The sequence below is a fragment of the Protopterus annectens genome, chromosome 9.part0 (assembly GCF_019279795.1).
Source record: "Protopterus annectens isolate FY-2018-M chromosome 9.part0, PAN1.0, whole genome shotgun sequence".
Lineage (NCBI taxonomy): Eukaryota > Metazoa > Chordata > Ceratodontiformes > Protopteridae > Protopterus > Protopterus annectens.
Genome location: NC_056743.1, coordinates 157,936,978 through 157,952,568, shown reverse-complemented (window position 1 = coordinate 157,952,568; position 15,591 = coordinate 157,936,978). Strand labels below are relative to the sequence as shown.

The following is a 15,591-nucleotide window of genomic DNA, read 5'->3' as shown; positions in this document are numbered from 1 at the left end:
AGGACGTGCTGGAGGGATAGATTCATCACCCAAAGACTCCCTATGCTGTGGAACAAAATCCCGGTACATGTGAGGCAGAGCACCTCGCTGGCCTTGTTCAAGAGAAATCTTGACCAATGGATGGGAGATCGCAGATATACCCCAGGAATTACCTCAGTGTCACTGCTCGACAGAGGCACAGCAAAATAATGGGTATAGTTCCCCATACTAAAGGGGTGGCGTAAGCCACAAAACAATGGGCTAGGCTTATAAATGCCCTCGGGCAGATAGCCTAGTATGAACCTATGAACCTATGAACCTATACTAACAAACCAACTTAACATACACATTCCTTATCTGCAGCTTGAGAAAGCCATTCTAATGAATGTATCTCCCATCTGGGTCTACTTCATATGACCTAAATTACATGTGATCGAAATTCATTTGACTGAGACCAAATGACCTAAACTTCATTTGACCTAAAACTCATTTCACTGACAATGCACACTGGCAGTCTGTATGCCCTGTTCCCCAATGTTGTGGGGGGTGCAGTCCCCCATCTATTTTGATTATATATTCTGTGGTTTGATTTTATATTGTTCAGTAAAACTGAACTTTGTGGGGGGCTACACTCCCTCTCACACCCCCTAATGTGCGGGGCTGTGCTCCCACCCCTCAACTATATATTCTAACTACAGTGGAGAACAGGGTATATACCTTTTACTTGCCTTACAGTGCTTTTGACTGCCAGTGTTCAAATCAAATGAAGTTTAGGTAATTTGGTCTCAGTGAAATGAATTTTGATCATATCATATTTAGGTCATATGAAGTAGACCCCTCCTATATATATATTCCAAGTGACTGATGGTCACTTTGAGAGATATAACTGTGGATCTGTGCACCTTACCCCTTAAATATCAGGTAAACTGGAGCTCCAGTGCCATGGGTCCTACTCAGGTTTGGAAATATACTGATTTTCAAAGCTGAGCTTTTATGGAAAAAGTCATATGTATCAACTATAACTGTGAGGTTTTGTTGTGTAACCAAGGCCAAAGGTAGACATTAATAATAATGATAAATAACAAAACAAAACAAAAAATTCAGAAATTTGACTTCTTCGATAATGAGGTTGTAAGCTTAAATTCAGCCTGGTAATCAAAATATTGGGCACAATATCTAACAAAATAGCGTAGGGCTGTTGCCTTTTTCCATGGGGAAGGGGTGAGAATAATACCGGATGGTGAGAACAATGGCTGAAGAAAAGATACACAGAGCTTGAATAGCTGTGAGTAATATTTCAAGCACTTTAAGTGCAAGCTTTAAGTACTCTGATGATATGGAGTTAAATACATTATTATTTAATTTAAAAATTTACAACTATGGGGATATAATTAGGGTGAGCTGCATGAAAGATTAAGTAGTAAGGTTTTTAAGTGATATACAGTACTGTGAGTAATTATGAATCTGAGAGCAGTTAACATGCTCTAAAAGGGCTTAACATGTTAACCAGGAGTTTGGCATAAAACCTAACCATGATTCATAAAAGAGAAAAATGGCCTTTAATTACTGATGATAAAACTTAGCTGTCCTGCCCAGGTTTAGGTTTGACAGTGATAAACAATATTTTATAGAGTTGGAGGAGGTCGGCTATAAAAAATATAGTTTGAAAAGGTTGGGGAGACAGCATGTTTGAAACTTACATAGCTCAGTAGATATCGCATCTGGTCCTGGGACTTTGGCAGATGGTATTGCCTCTTGGCAGCCACAATTTATTCAGAGCTAATTATTTTGGACAAGGAAATAAGCTGACCTAGTGGTGGTTTAGGAAGCTGCAGCTCCTACAGAAAAGTACAGATAAGAGTCTTCCTATCAGGGATGAAGTTAGTACAGAAGGAAGTAAAAATATTGTTTATCTCAGACATCTTAACTACAGCTCCAATGTGTGGCCTCATTGTAACATTAGCTGTGTTATTTCTTCTCTTTGCTACCAGGAAAATCAGAACTTTACTTGGTCTGCCACACCACTGCCCATAACCTTAATGCTGCTTTCTAAAGGTATGCCTCACTTCTGGGACTTTGCAGTCGTTATCAGCATTTTATTGCGATAACCACATTGTTTACATTTAGGAATTACTGACTCATTTTCAAATTCTAAATTTGTAATTGCAGAATCATATTATAAATATGATAATATTATTGAAAATGAATGATACTTTTTGCTTTTAACTTAAATGAGAGAAAGTAAACACACTCACTAAAGGGTTACAGGTTATATAATAGGCTAAGGTATTCCTAAGCAAATGTAAACATGTGGGGTCCTTCATGTAACTGGGTCTGATCTCCATCTATTTTCTTATCTCCATATACAGAGGAGGGTTTTAATATTATCTTTACCAAATGATGGTCACAAAGAAGACATATCTGTGAGGAAAGAGAGCAAACAGATTGAATTATTTCAGTTGAAACCATCCTACATCAGTACTGCTGTACCCATTTAACCCAAATGAATGGAAACTGAATACCTTGGTTCTTGTGGATTCATTACTCACAATGTATCGATGACATGAAGGGTTTCCTTCATTCTTTCATAACTAACTGGAACTTGCAATGATTTTCAGAGATTTGTCTAATACATTATGAAGCGCAACTTTAAAATCATCTCTTACAAGTGCTGGATAATTATAACTATTAAAAAGCTATAATATCATAAAAGAGTTACAGTAAAACTTTGGGGCAGTCTTTACTGGGACTGTACACTGCAAAATTTAATTACCATTAAGTATATCCCACACACCAAGATCCTCCTACTTCCTAATTTGTCTGTATGCTCTATTAGGGTCTGGTCTAAACCCTTCTGAGATTGTTTGAAGGAAGGTTAAGTTCTTGTTGAATGCTGCAGCAATGATGGATAGGCCATATATGTTGATTGCTGCAGCAATGAAGGATAGGCCATATCTGTTGAATACTGCAGCAATGATGGATAGGCCATATCTGTTGAATGCTGCAGCAATGATGGATAGACCATGTTCAAGATGAGCTAGAAGTACACCTTTGCCAAAAGCAGCTTTGGCTTGTATTATCAGGTAGGGAGAGAATGTATTCTGGTAAGCTTCTCAGCAGGCACAATGGTGCAGAAATAATCAAGCAAAATTACCAGCAAACCACCTACAGGGGGTTGTTGCTTACAGTTAACCAAAACCCTGTCCACCTTCACAAACAGCCAATGAACATAATAAAAATGGCTAGTAAAGCCCTTGTCCCATGAAAGTGCAGACTAAAGTCCAAGTAACACATGATCCTGAAACCGTTACTTGATTCTCAGGTACAATATTTCTTACAATCGGTGCTTTTTATTATAAACTGATGTAGACAGTTTTCCAGATTAAGTAGTAATCTAGGCTGCATGTTGGAACTAGTTTCAGGCTTGTGACATTTTGCAGCGATGTCTGCATATCTGTTTTGGCTTTAAAGAGCTACCACACAGCTGGTTACATGGGAGGGGAGTAGGACTAGTGATATTACCCCCCAACATGATCTCATTGGTTAGGGCTAAAACAGCCATCACCAGCTTCTGTGATATACAACTTAGAAATGGCTGCTCACTTTCCAGGCTCTATGGGAGTCTTACAGCACATTGTTTCACCTGTTTGTAAGGTAACCACCTGCAGGAAGAGGCATATTTTTACTTACTTCTGAAAGCAGCTTCTGTTGCAAGAAAAAAAAATAGAGTGTGGAATGTTAAAAATGTTGAAGTCTCCATCCATTTCAAATCAAAGTGGCAGGAACTTGAAAATAGTGGGAATGCAGTTCTTGTAACAGTGATGTTAGACTGTTGTGAAGGCTTTCCATTTGACGATGATAACAAGAGAAAGTCCACTACAGTCTGATATAAAAGACATCTAGTATGAATGTTTACCTTCCCTTTGTTTTTTAAATCTTTTTGCCCTCATGGATTAGACTGTCATCTGTAGCTGGTGCCTCTTCTTAGTCTCAGAAACTGGGAGTCACTCTTGATCCCCCAGATCTAATCCACAACACTCCCATTGCCTGAGAAGAGATTGAGATGCCCCTGTGTAGTGTGATATTCATGGCCAAGCATTTCACTGCCCCAGGGCCTGATTTATGTTGTACCAAGCATCCTGATTTTATCATGTAAGTTAAGAAGTTTAGAGATAATCTAACAAGGTGGCTTGTTATCATTAACTCGCAGCCTAAGGGTACTTTCTGCACAATTGGTAACAATGCAGATAGCAGGCAACAGAAGACTTTCATTAATTTGTTTTGTCAGTTCTCCACTGTGTCATTACTTTCCAGTCCTTCTTTAAACACAAAGTATTAAGTAATTCTGCCCTTGATGATCCTCTTTGTCTCCAATCCATGAGTGAATAACACAGATCCATTCCTGCTTCTCACAAATGGTTACTTGTCTGGTTCCATCCATTTTGTGTGTACTGGAATGGTGATTTCAATACAAGTAGATTCTAGATCCTCTTTGTCTCCAATCCATGAGTGAATAACACAGATCCATTCCTGCTTCTCACAAATGGTTACTTGTCTGGTTCCATCCATTTTGTGTGTACTGGAATGGTTATTTCAATACAAGTAGATTCTAGATCCTCTTTGTCTCCAATCCATGAGTGAATAACACAGATCCATTCCTGCTTCTCACAAATGGTTACTTGTCTGGTTCCATCCATTTTGTGTGTACTGGAATGGTGATTTCAATACAAGTAGATTCTAGATCCTCTTTGTCTCCAATCCATGAGTGAGTAACACAGATCCATTCCTGCTTCTCACAAATGGTTACTTGTCTGGTTCCATCCATTTTGTGTGTACTGGAATGGTGATTTCAATACAAGTAGATTCTAGATCCTCTTTGTCTCCAATCCATGAGTGAGTAACACAGATCCATTCCTGCTTCTCACAAATGGTTACTTGTCTGGTTCCATCCATTTTGTGTGTACTGGAATGGTGATTTCAATACAAGTAGATTCTAGATCCTCTTTGTCTCCAATCCATGAGTGAGTAACACAGATCCATTCCTGCTTCTCACAAATGGTTACTTGTCTGGTTCCATCCATTTTGTGTGTACTGGAATGGTGATTTCAATACAAGTAGATTCTACAGCTAAAGAGTCAATTTGCAAAGTGCATGGAAATACTCAGAAAATGAAGCTCTATATTTTCTAGCAAAATCTGGCTACTTACTTTTGCTAGATTATCTAATTTTACTTCCTACAGTCATGCATTGCAAATATCTTCCTCTGTATACTAAACATCCAGCTGGAGAGCTGTGCTGATGCATGGTCATGTATTCTATTTTAACAGACACACACATATATATATATATATATATTAGTGGGGAAGAGAGCTGATTTAAATATAGTAATGATAAATGGTCATTGAAAGAAAGCTGAATCAGTTTTAAAACAGTTTTAAATTCTACATCTACCAAAACATGTTGTACTTGCACCCGCCCTCCTCCGCTTGCAACGCTCTCTTAAGAAAGATATTACAGGTTTCAGGCAAGTTGTTAACAATTTTAACATTTTTTAAATTACAATATTGCATTTATGATATCAAATGCAGTTTCATAAATGTGAAGAATTTAAAAATGTGTGTTTTTTGGTTTTCAGTAAACTTTTTTTATCAGACTTATGGAGAAAAAAGTATGCAAAGATTTTGCTCTAAATGTGATTTTATAATTTTATAAAGCAAATCCAAAATTGTACAAAAGGCTTATATCTGAGAAATAACAAGTATCACTTTTCAAAGAACATGAAAGAAATTATTACTTTGCATTTCTGAAGCCAGCATCAGGATGGTGTGATAGCATAGTTTGTAAGATTATATCTTTGGCTGGCATAAATGTTTCTCCCCAGATATTGAGGAAAGCTATTACAGTTCACTTCTTAAATTTACCTTGAAATGGTAATTTCGAAATTCCCGTGCAAACTTACTGTCTGGATGGTATGATAGCTGCAGAATAATTTATTGCATAGCCACTATACCTGCATTGAAAAAAAATAAGTCTAAAATTCTAAAAAGTGTGGAGGAATGACTGAAAACCTAGAACAAAAATGCTGGAAATAAAGACAATCCAAATGCGCAAAATACTTTTAAGGAAATAAAACTGACAACATATCACTTAAAAGTGTTACCAATTTTGTTTACAGAAATATGTTTAGGAGCAAAATTTACCCCACAGCACACTACTACATAATGTTGGCCGTAATGTACATTTCAGGGATAGAGCTTGAGTATACATACCTTAAGGTCCCCATTAATGTTTAAGGAAACACCTTCCAAAAAAGGTGATTTCTCATCTGTAACATGAAATCAAGAGGTTCATAATCACACCTCATTTAACCATTACATTTAAAACCTTGGGAGGTCACTAATCAAAGCAGTGACACTGCTAAGTTTACAAGCCTTCCTTTAACCCCCATACTGGGGCAGGCACCCTTACACCCCAAAATACCTATACATACATACACACACACACACACACACACACACACACACACATATATATATATATATATATATATATATATATATATTTATATTTATATACAGTTCTAGTATTCATGATCAAAATACCTTAATGCAAAGTACAAAACACCATAAAAAATGTTTCAAGTATTCAAACTGACTGAAACCCTAAGCACCAAAACTACAAAAGATTGCAAAAGGAAAACAATTTCCTTTTGTGATCTTTACACTAGAATCCTTCTGTAACACTTAGCCTTAATTTGCCTAATTTTTATAGTTTCATTGTTTAGTGTTCCTGGTAGTCTGATTGTTCAAAATGTTTTTGCCCCACTACACTTTTCAAACAAATGAACATATGATAAAGTGTAAGGAAACTATATATATATATATATATATATATATATATATATATATATATATATATATCTATATATATATATGTATATAAACCTACACACCTCACACAAACTCAGAGAAGAGGGAGGAGATACTAAGTCTTTCACAAGTCATCTAGAGTGAGTTTACATTTTTTAAATCTTTCACAGACTTTCAGAGATTTACAAAAAAAAAAAATTTGTCTGTGCCAATATTAAAATGCATAACCAAAAATATGTAAAGTATTTTCGGAAGAAATTTTATTACAAGGGAGTTTATACTTCAAAGAAATATGAACCAGTTAACAGACACAAATAAAAATAAAATTATAGGGAGTCAAGTAGGTATTATTATGCAAAATAAATTGCAGATGAGCAAGTCTAGAGAGATTTACTATTTTATATGAATAAACAAATTGACCAAAACTGGCTCCCAGTTGGGATAAAGATTCATTTCTTTTAATAAGGAGGAACAAGAGTCCAACATACAAACCCCATATTGATCTTTTGTGTACACCATTGAATCATACATTAAAAAGAAATAGTATCCGTCTTCATTAATCATTTGTAGCACATTTTTTGCACCTTTTTTGATCTCCATGTGAACAGCAGCACCATCATAGCAAGAACAATGACGTCATGAGAACCAGGACCCACACCTGGTCTGTGCTCTTGCATGATTCCGTGCTCTTTAGAACTTCATCTCTTCCTTCATGTCACGTATCTTGAAAGGAGATTTCATATAGTTTTACAGCAGCCAGTCTCAATGATAATTTTCTTACCACTACAAGCCCTTAATTCTTGCAGTTTCTCTGCTACTTTTTATGTACTTTGTGTACCACACGTGCCCCAAGTCCATGTCAAATACCAAAGAAACATGAAGTAAATCAACAACCAACATCAACATCTCCAAACTACCACATATTGAGCTTACAGACCAACCATGACAGAACAACTTTTTCAAGGTAAATAGTTTTGTGCAGCCTTTATTGCTGTAAGCCCCTCTTTTATGAGCTTTTATGTAAGAGTCTTTACTTTCATATGTAAACATACAGCACATAATTTATGAAACTTCCAAGTTTCATATCAGCCCCTGCCCAAAATAAAAGTCTAACCTGTGAGACATCCAAAGAAGGTGCAGTCAATATACAAATACAAAACCTCGTAGACAAATTACTATCATTTAAGCATTAATGATATAAAATAAAAGATGACACAAAGGACAAGGATCAGAGGTAATGAAACACATGTATTTATTGTATTAACCTTTTGTCCAATAATACCATAAGTGGTAGATGTTTATAAGTACATTTGTTTTATTATTGTTTGATCCAGGTTCCATGTGAAGTTTTTGTACATTTATATTGGTTTGTCAGCCATTGATTTATACTTTCAACATTTTCCATCTTTGTTTATATCAGCATCGAGAAGATTCCTCAGAACATCTGACTCATGGATCCTGGTCTTATTAGATCCATTTTCAAAATCATTCACATTCCTTTGGGCTCCATTTGTCAAGTCTGTTTGCTGCCTGTCTCTTTTACTTGCTGTATCTTTGCTGTCAGATCTTTGACATCTGTCTTCTTGTTGGTTCAGCCATGCTTGCTGACTCTGGATTTTATCCACAATCACCTACAGTATTCTCATTACTTCATTTATTTATAAGCAACAGATTTTTTTTTTTGCAATTTTGTCTATTCCATGGTATTTCATATATTTGCTTACTTGTTTCTATATGTTTCATATTATATCATTATGAGTGTAAATGTTCACTGGTGTGGGTTGCAGATGAGTTCTACAAATCAGAAAAGTTTGCATGCATAAAGAGTGTATCAGGAAATCTTCTAAAGATGTCCTGAGATAAACAATAACTATCAAGATGAAATGTTGTGGAATATAAAACATTGTGCAGTATACAACTATGACAGTTTAAATGCTTCCTGCTGTAACATTAGGAATCATAATGACACAAAAAAGAACAAAAATACAGGAGAAATGTTAATATTGAGCATCACTCTTTTTCTTTAATCTTGTTTTCTGTGGGGGGTCAAGCCTTACCGACCTTCCCAATTTATATATTCCAACTCTGCAATCACCATACCTCAGAGAATAGGGAAAATCCTAAGAAATGGCAATCTCATCTAGATTTTTGGTCATTCAAACTCCGTATTTCAGGACTCAGCACTGTGAGTACAAATATTTCAAGTGACTACCCATTTTAAATCATACTTTAATCATCAGCAGGTTATAAGAATGAACACATAACTGAATAGTCCTGCGATGTACCTGCATCCCATCATGAATTAGTCCACTGTCATATGCCCACCAAGCGTCAGCATAGGCTAGTTTAAGAAAATGAATGAATGATGAATTAAGCATAGATGCTGCCAACCCCCTGCAAAAGCTTGAATTGGAATTGAGGGCTTTATGGGGTTGAGAATAAAATTTTGTTGTGAAACTTTTCTAAACAGGAAAAAAGAAAAGCATATTATCTGATTTAAAACACTTTAGTAATTTGACAGCACATTGCATGACAGCTTTCAAAGCTGCTCTACACACCATAGTATCACATAAAGTATAGCCAGAAGCAAGTGAATGGCTAATCAATCAACAGCTTTAAAAGCTGCTATACACTTTGTTCTACCACACTTTTGTTATTTATATTGCAGCTTAAATATAATGCAGCTTTCAAATGGTTATAAGTTTCCAAGGTTTCCAGGGCAGTTCTTTGCTGTTGGCATCTGTAATAACAAGGTTCTTATATTCACACTTCACAATAACAAGGCTATTTTTTCTTTTTTGTTTGAGAGTGAAATTATGTAGTCAATAAATATGTATATATGTATACCCTTTTTCAATCACTATGGAAATATTGTGTATAGCACTGGCCTGAAATGATTAGGAGAACCCAAATAAATGTTATTTAGATTTGAAATTGTTGGCTGCTGTTGTTGTTCATAGAGCTGTGAGCTGACAGTTTAACCCATGGATGTTTTAACTTGTAGCTACCTCAATCACTTGATGAAAAGGATGACATTGTAATGCAATTCGTGATAGACCCAGACAAACCAGGTAATGCTTTTATTTTTTGTTTGCCTATAAAGTTGACTTTTTATCATTCTGGATTTTCATAACTAGCTGATTTTAGTGGACATAAGGTTTTCTTTTTTAAATGGATGACTATGACAGTCAAATAACGCCAACTTCTAAATGATACAAAGCATAGCTTCATATGTTTAAATAACAAGCTTATGACTTACAAGTCTTATATATGGACTATAATGGTAATCAAGTTCCTTTAAGTGTGGTTCCAACAGTAACAAGATTCTCAAATTAAGTCCCAAATTTCTCAAACTAAATATTGTACCATCTATAATTTAACAATCCCAAAGAATGCATACTTGTCAATATAACATTATTGCCCTTGTTCCAAACCCAGTCCAAGTTCCCCACCTCATGCTGTCAAGTCAATCATGTGACTAAATTCTCATACCTTTACACTAGTAATTTTCTGGTTATGGGTCTCAAATGGATTTAACTGTTTGGATAAAATATGCATATACCTTATCTGCTGTCTGTTTGTTAGTATTACAGCGGAATAATGTACACATACTGTAAAATAATGCTAAATGCCCTATTGCTGTGAGTTGAACTTACTGCATATACTTATACTATGATCTAAAGATGTGTTTGAGCTTAACATGCAGTAAATACTGTGTAGTTTGTCTAACACAGTAATCACCTGTTACGTTATATCATACTGAGTGTTTAATGTGAGTGCTTCTAATAGTTTCTTATCGTCAGCTCACTGAAAGTTAAAAAAATATATATGTTTTCACATCGAGCCACTGCTGAAAAGGGATTTGCCCAGTTAGACTGGTAAAGACCAACAAATAAAGAATCATATAAATAAATAGATTGCAAAGGATTGTTCAATAAATAGTTTATTTCCCCAGAACTATTTATTTCATTAACATTTAATCTCAATAATTAAGCTACTTTGGTTTCTTCCCTTATAAGGATGAATTGTATACACTAAACCAGTGATGCACAAAAATATTTGTAACAAGGCACCCTTAACAAAACTGGTATAGAGCAATGGCATTTTTGCTGTGTCTGTACATTACTATATCATATTGGTGATGCCAGGTTTATTGTATAGACAGATGAGGGAGCCAAAACCTGTTCTGGCACCCAGTGTTAGTAAGGCTGAGAAATAACCATGGATGAGATGTCATTCCACCACCAAGTAGACACACATCATGCATAAACACATACACACACATACGTTTACATTCTATGGTAATTTTACAGGATTGCCAGTTTACTCATCAGCACATCCTTGGAATGAAGCAAGAAAGCAGACACCCTGAAAAAATCTGATGGGGATGCATAGATGAGATGGATGTCCCACACAGGAGAAATGATAACTGGGATTCAAACCAGAAAACTAAGTGCTGTAAGCCAGCAATACTAAGTGATGCCCCATGGTACTTCCCAGTATTCTCTGAACCTATCTTCGCAGCCCCTTAGACTATTAGTTATGGGCTGTGAGCAACATCTGTTATGAAAACCTAGGAGAGGTGAATAAGATGGATGTGGTGCAAAGTCACTACTTCAGGCACTGGGCTCCCCATAGATAGTGAGTTATAGACAATATGTGAATAGACTGGGACATCCAAGTCTGGTAAGGACCTAATGATGGTGGGCATGACAAATGGTGCTTAATGTATACCCTTTAACTTGATATTAGACACTAATAATATAGTAAGGTACTGATGACCCCACATTTGTTTAACCCAGAAGTCATAAAAGATAAGCTCTATAAAGAACTTTAACTCTGCAATCAAAGTGGAAAACAGTCTGCATGTTTGTAAATGTTTGGTGGGATTACACACCAAGTTGCTGGAAATTAATGGGTATTGTTTGTGCAGAATGCTGACTCACTGGTAAGATGTCTGCCTCTTAGGTTCATAGGTGTTTACAAGGCTAATGATCACAAGGGTCTTTTTAAGCCATGCTTCCCAAATATCTGACAAGTTCTGGTACCCTTGATAAGTGTAAGCAGGGCTTGAGAGATGAAACATTTACAAGCAGCACCCTGGAAGATGAACCATTTACAGGCTGCCTGTGTCCATCAGAAACATAGGTGCCAAGCCAGGGATGAATTTCCGGTTCCCCATCCAATTGTCCAAGTTATGCTTGAACTGGATTAGGGAGGAACTCTGCTTTACATGGATGGCAAGCCTGTTCCAGAGATGAGGTAGTCTCTGGGATACATACTTGTCTCTCCACAGGTCTTATTTATATCACAGGCAAGGTTTAAGTCTTTAGAATGGGCAATTTTGGTGCTGTTTGTTTTGTGGATATGCAGGAGGTCCATCAGAATGGGGTCTGACAATGCCCTGTATGTCAGACATAGAACTCTCCTCAACACCCTGTAGGAGACAGAATACAGGGGTAGGGCCTTGAGGCAGTCTGCAGAGGACATGCTACTTATGTCCTGTACTCTTTTAGTGATGGACCTCTGTGGATATTCCAATTGTTGGATATGCCTGGTTAGGTACATACTAAAGGGGGCATTGTATTCAATGATAGATCTGATGAAAGCTGAAAATAGTGGAACAATGACTTCCTTGGGCCTAGATGTCATACCTTTGTTTATAAGCTGCACAACATACAATGATTTTCTCACTAATGTAGACACATGGTGGTCAAAGGCTAAATTACTGTCTATGTTTGTTCCCAAGTCTCTGACTACTGGATCAACTCTAAGGGTTGTGTTGTCAATATGATAATTATCAGGTGTGGATGACTTCCAGGATACTTTTATGCATTTCTTGGCATTTAGCTTTAGTCCATGGTTCTGACACCAGTTTGTCTGTGTCAGCACTTCTTGGAGAACATTTGTGTCAGTGTGGGATTCAATGACATCTCCTAATTTTCAATCATCTGTAAATGTAGTCATTGACATTGGCTTTGACTTCATAGAAGTAAATGTTAAAAAGGAGCAGTCCTAGAACTGATTCACGAGGGACTCCACTTGTAACTAGCCTCTTAGTAGAGGTGGACTTCCTAGAATCTAACTTCCTGGGTCTTGTCTGTGAGCCAGTTGGCTATCCACCGGGTGACATAAGGCTTTGTACCTAACCTCCTTAGTTCGTCAACAATGCCTGAGTGGGGCACTGTATCATATGCCTTAGTCAGGTCAAGGTAGGCAATGTGGACCATTTTTCCCTTATCCATTGCTTTGGTGACCTTCTCAAAGAAGTCCACCAGGTTGAGTAGGCATGACCTGCCCTTGACATAACCAAACTGGGTTGCGTCCAGTGCCTGGAGGTTTACTATATCATTATCGATCATGTCCGTGATAGTTCTTTCCATGACTTTGCATAGGAAACTAGTGAGACTTAAGGGTCTGTAGTTTCCAGGGTCTGTAACGTTCCTGTATTTGCATGAGATGTCTCCACATACTCTAGCTTCATCCATCTGATTGGTTAGCTATAATAAGTCCCAATATACTTCACATTTACCAATGTTTTTTTGGCTTTCATCATGACTGGAAGGGGTCAGAGAAGTACCAGTTAACTTACAATAAATACATATTGAACCAGAAAAAGAGGAGACTAACATAATGTGGTCTTATTACTGCTTCTGCAATCCAAGCAGAAAGCCTTTGTCTTGGCAGAGTGAACAAGGAGTTACCTCTAAAAAGATAATTCTGCAAGTTACAGAGAATTTCTGTAAAACAATAGTGATACATTGGATTTACAGAAAAGAAATACAAACATGACATCATCTACATATTGTGCATCCATTTTTTTCTGTTTTTGCAATTCATTACGTCATTAATTAATATAAAAATAAGGCAGCCCATGACCGGATCCTGCAGAACTCATTCGTTAATGAGAAAGTGCATAAGGGAGCAGAGACAAGCGGTATTTTGTATCACTGACATGCAGATCGACACCAAGATCCACAATACAGCTGAGCTATGGTGCACCCTTCAATAATAATAGTTTCACAGAATGAACTATGTAGTGTCTGGTATCTGACCTATTATATGAATAGAAGAAAAAAAAACTAAAAATGTATAAACTACACAGTGTACTGGGAGTACCAGGTATGTTTTGAACTCTTGGCTGCTCACATTTGAACATTTGTTTACATTTGATAGAATTAATAATGCTTCACCGAGTAGCTTGCTTCATATATATGGGTTAAATCCCTTAGTCTAGTCCTAACATATAGAATGAACAAGTAGGATTTTGAAATCCTCAGAGCTACATCTTGCAGCAAGACTGGATAGAAGAGGGGATAGTTGAAGGAGGTGAAATGATTTTAGTGATACAGGCTAGCAGGGAAGGTGAATTATGAAGAAGAGGAGAAAGGCTGTAAATAAGAAAGTAAAGATGAGTGAGAAAGAAAGACATTGTGAACTGAGAGAGAGAGATGAAGCAGCAGTAGCAAAGGAAATTAGTGAAAGAATGTTACAGATAGATAAGACTGGTAGGATATGAAAAAAGAAGGCATCATAGCAGAGGGGTGATGTAATGATGCCTTAACCAGGAAGGCATTATAGTAGTGGGATGATGAAATGATACCTTGACCAGGGTTTATACATGAGCAATTCCATGATTTCTTTAGAAATTGCTTTAACATGTTTGAAGGCAAGGAAATTAGAGTTAATTCTGATTTTTATGAGAAGGTTATTCCATGCTTTGGCCACAGAGTAGAAGTAGAGGCCAGCAGTTTTTTTTTTTTTTTTTGGTTTATGCAAAGAGAGAAGTTGTTTGCCTTCTGATCTTAAGCATCATTTAGACAAGTGGGTATGAAATGTAGAATAGTGGTCAGGGCAAGCAGTAGATTTGTTAATGTATGGGCAGTTATAAGTTGTAGATAGATAAGTTAGTGTGGCAATTCAAGCCATTTGAGAGAATCCAGGGAAGTGCAGTGATGGGCCTGGTAAAAAACACTAGTTGGAAATTTAGCTATTTTATTATAACAGGGTCAAGGTTCTGATTTAAGTGTGGTGTTTAGATTGACCATATAGGAACAATGGTAATAAGTGTTTGCAAGTGTTATTTTGGTAGATTTGTTTAAATGGTGTTTGTGGCAATAAAGCATTCCTAGTTTTTTGTTATTAGCCTGGATGTGAAGCTCAGCTTTTAATTTATTATCACATCTAATAGTTTTGTGTGGGGAATTACTTCAGTTAGTGTATTATTTTGGGACACAATCATAACATTTGATTTGTCGAGAGAATGTATTTTAGGAGTAAAGAGAAGAAGTTTGTTTTTTTTAGGCTTGAGTAGCAGTTTGGAATTTGGAAGTGAAGATTCAATAGCGGAGAACGTTTCGTGAGTTGTTTGTTGAAGGTTCTTCAAGTCGTTTGAAGAGCAGATAATAGTGCAGTCATCTGTATACTGAATTAGAGACCCTTGATAGGAAGAAGTGTGAATATTATTGAAAAAGACATTGAAATGAAGGAGGACTGAAAACAGAACCTTGTGTCACTCCCGAGATATTAGGTAGGCAAGGTGAGAGGGAGCCTTGCTATTTTACAGATTAAATTCTGTTGGAAAGATAGCTGGTGAACCATTTAATAGAGGAGGGGGAAATCCTAGAATAGAGAGTTGGTGTAGGAGTTTATGGTGGGAAATAGTGTCAAATGCCTTAGACAGATCTAGAAATAGGGAGGAGGCAAGTTTGCTAGAATCTATGGCTTTACTGACATGTCCATA

At 36.6% G+C, this 15,591-nt stretch overlaps 1 protein-coding gene across 2 annotated transcripts in view; it reads left to right on the top strand.

The window, feature by feature from the left end:
* The window catches only part of LOC122811103 (low choriolytic enzyme-like), a 298,499-nt gene that overhangs the window by 107,495 nt on the left and 175,413 nt on the right, over window positions 1–15,591 (top strand). For both annotated transcript variants that reach the window (XM_044082680.1, XM_044082679.1), the window contains exon 4: window positions 9,853–9,919. In XM_044082680.1, the coding sequence (XP_043938615.1) occupies window positions 9,853–9,919 (67 nt within the window). The remainder of the gene's footprint in view (window positions 1–9,852; window positions 9,920–15,591) is intronic.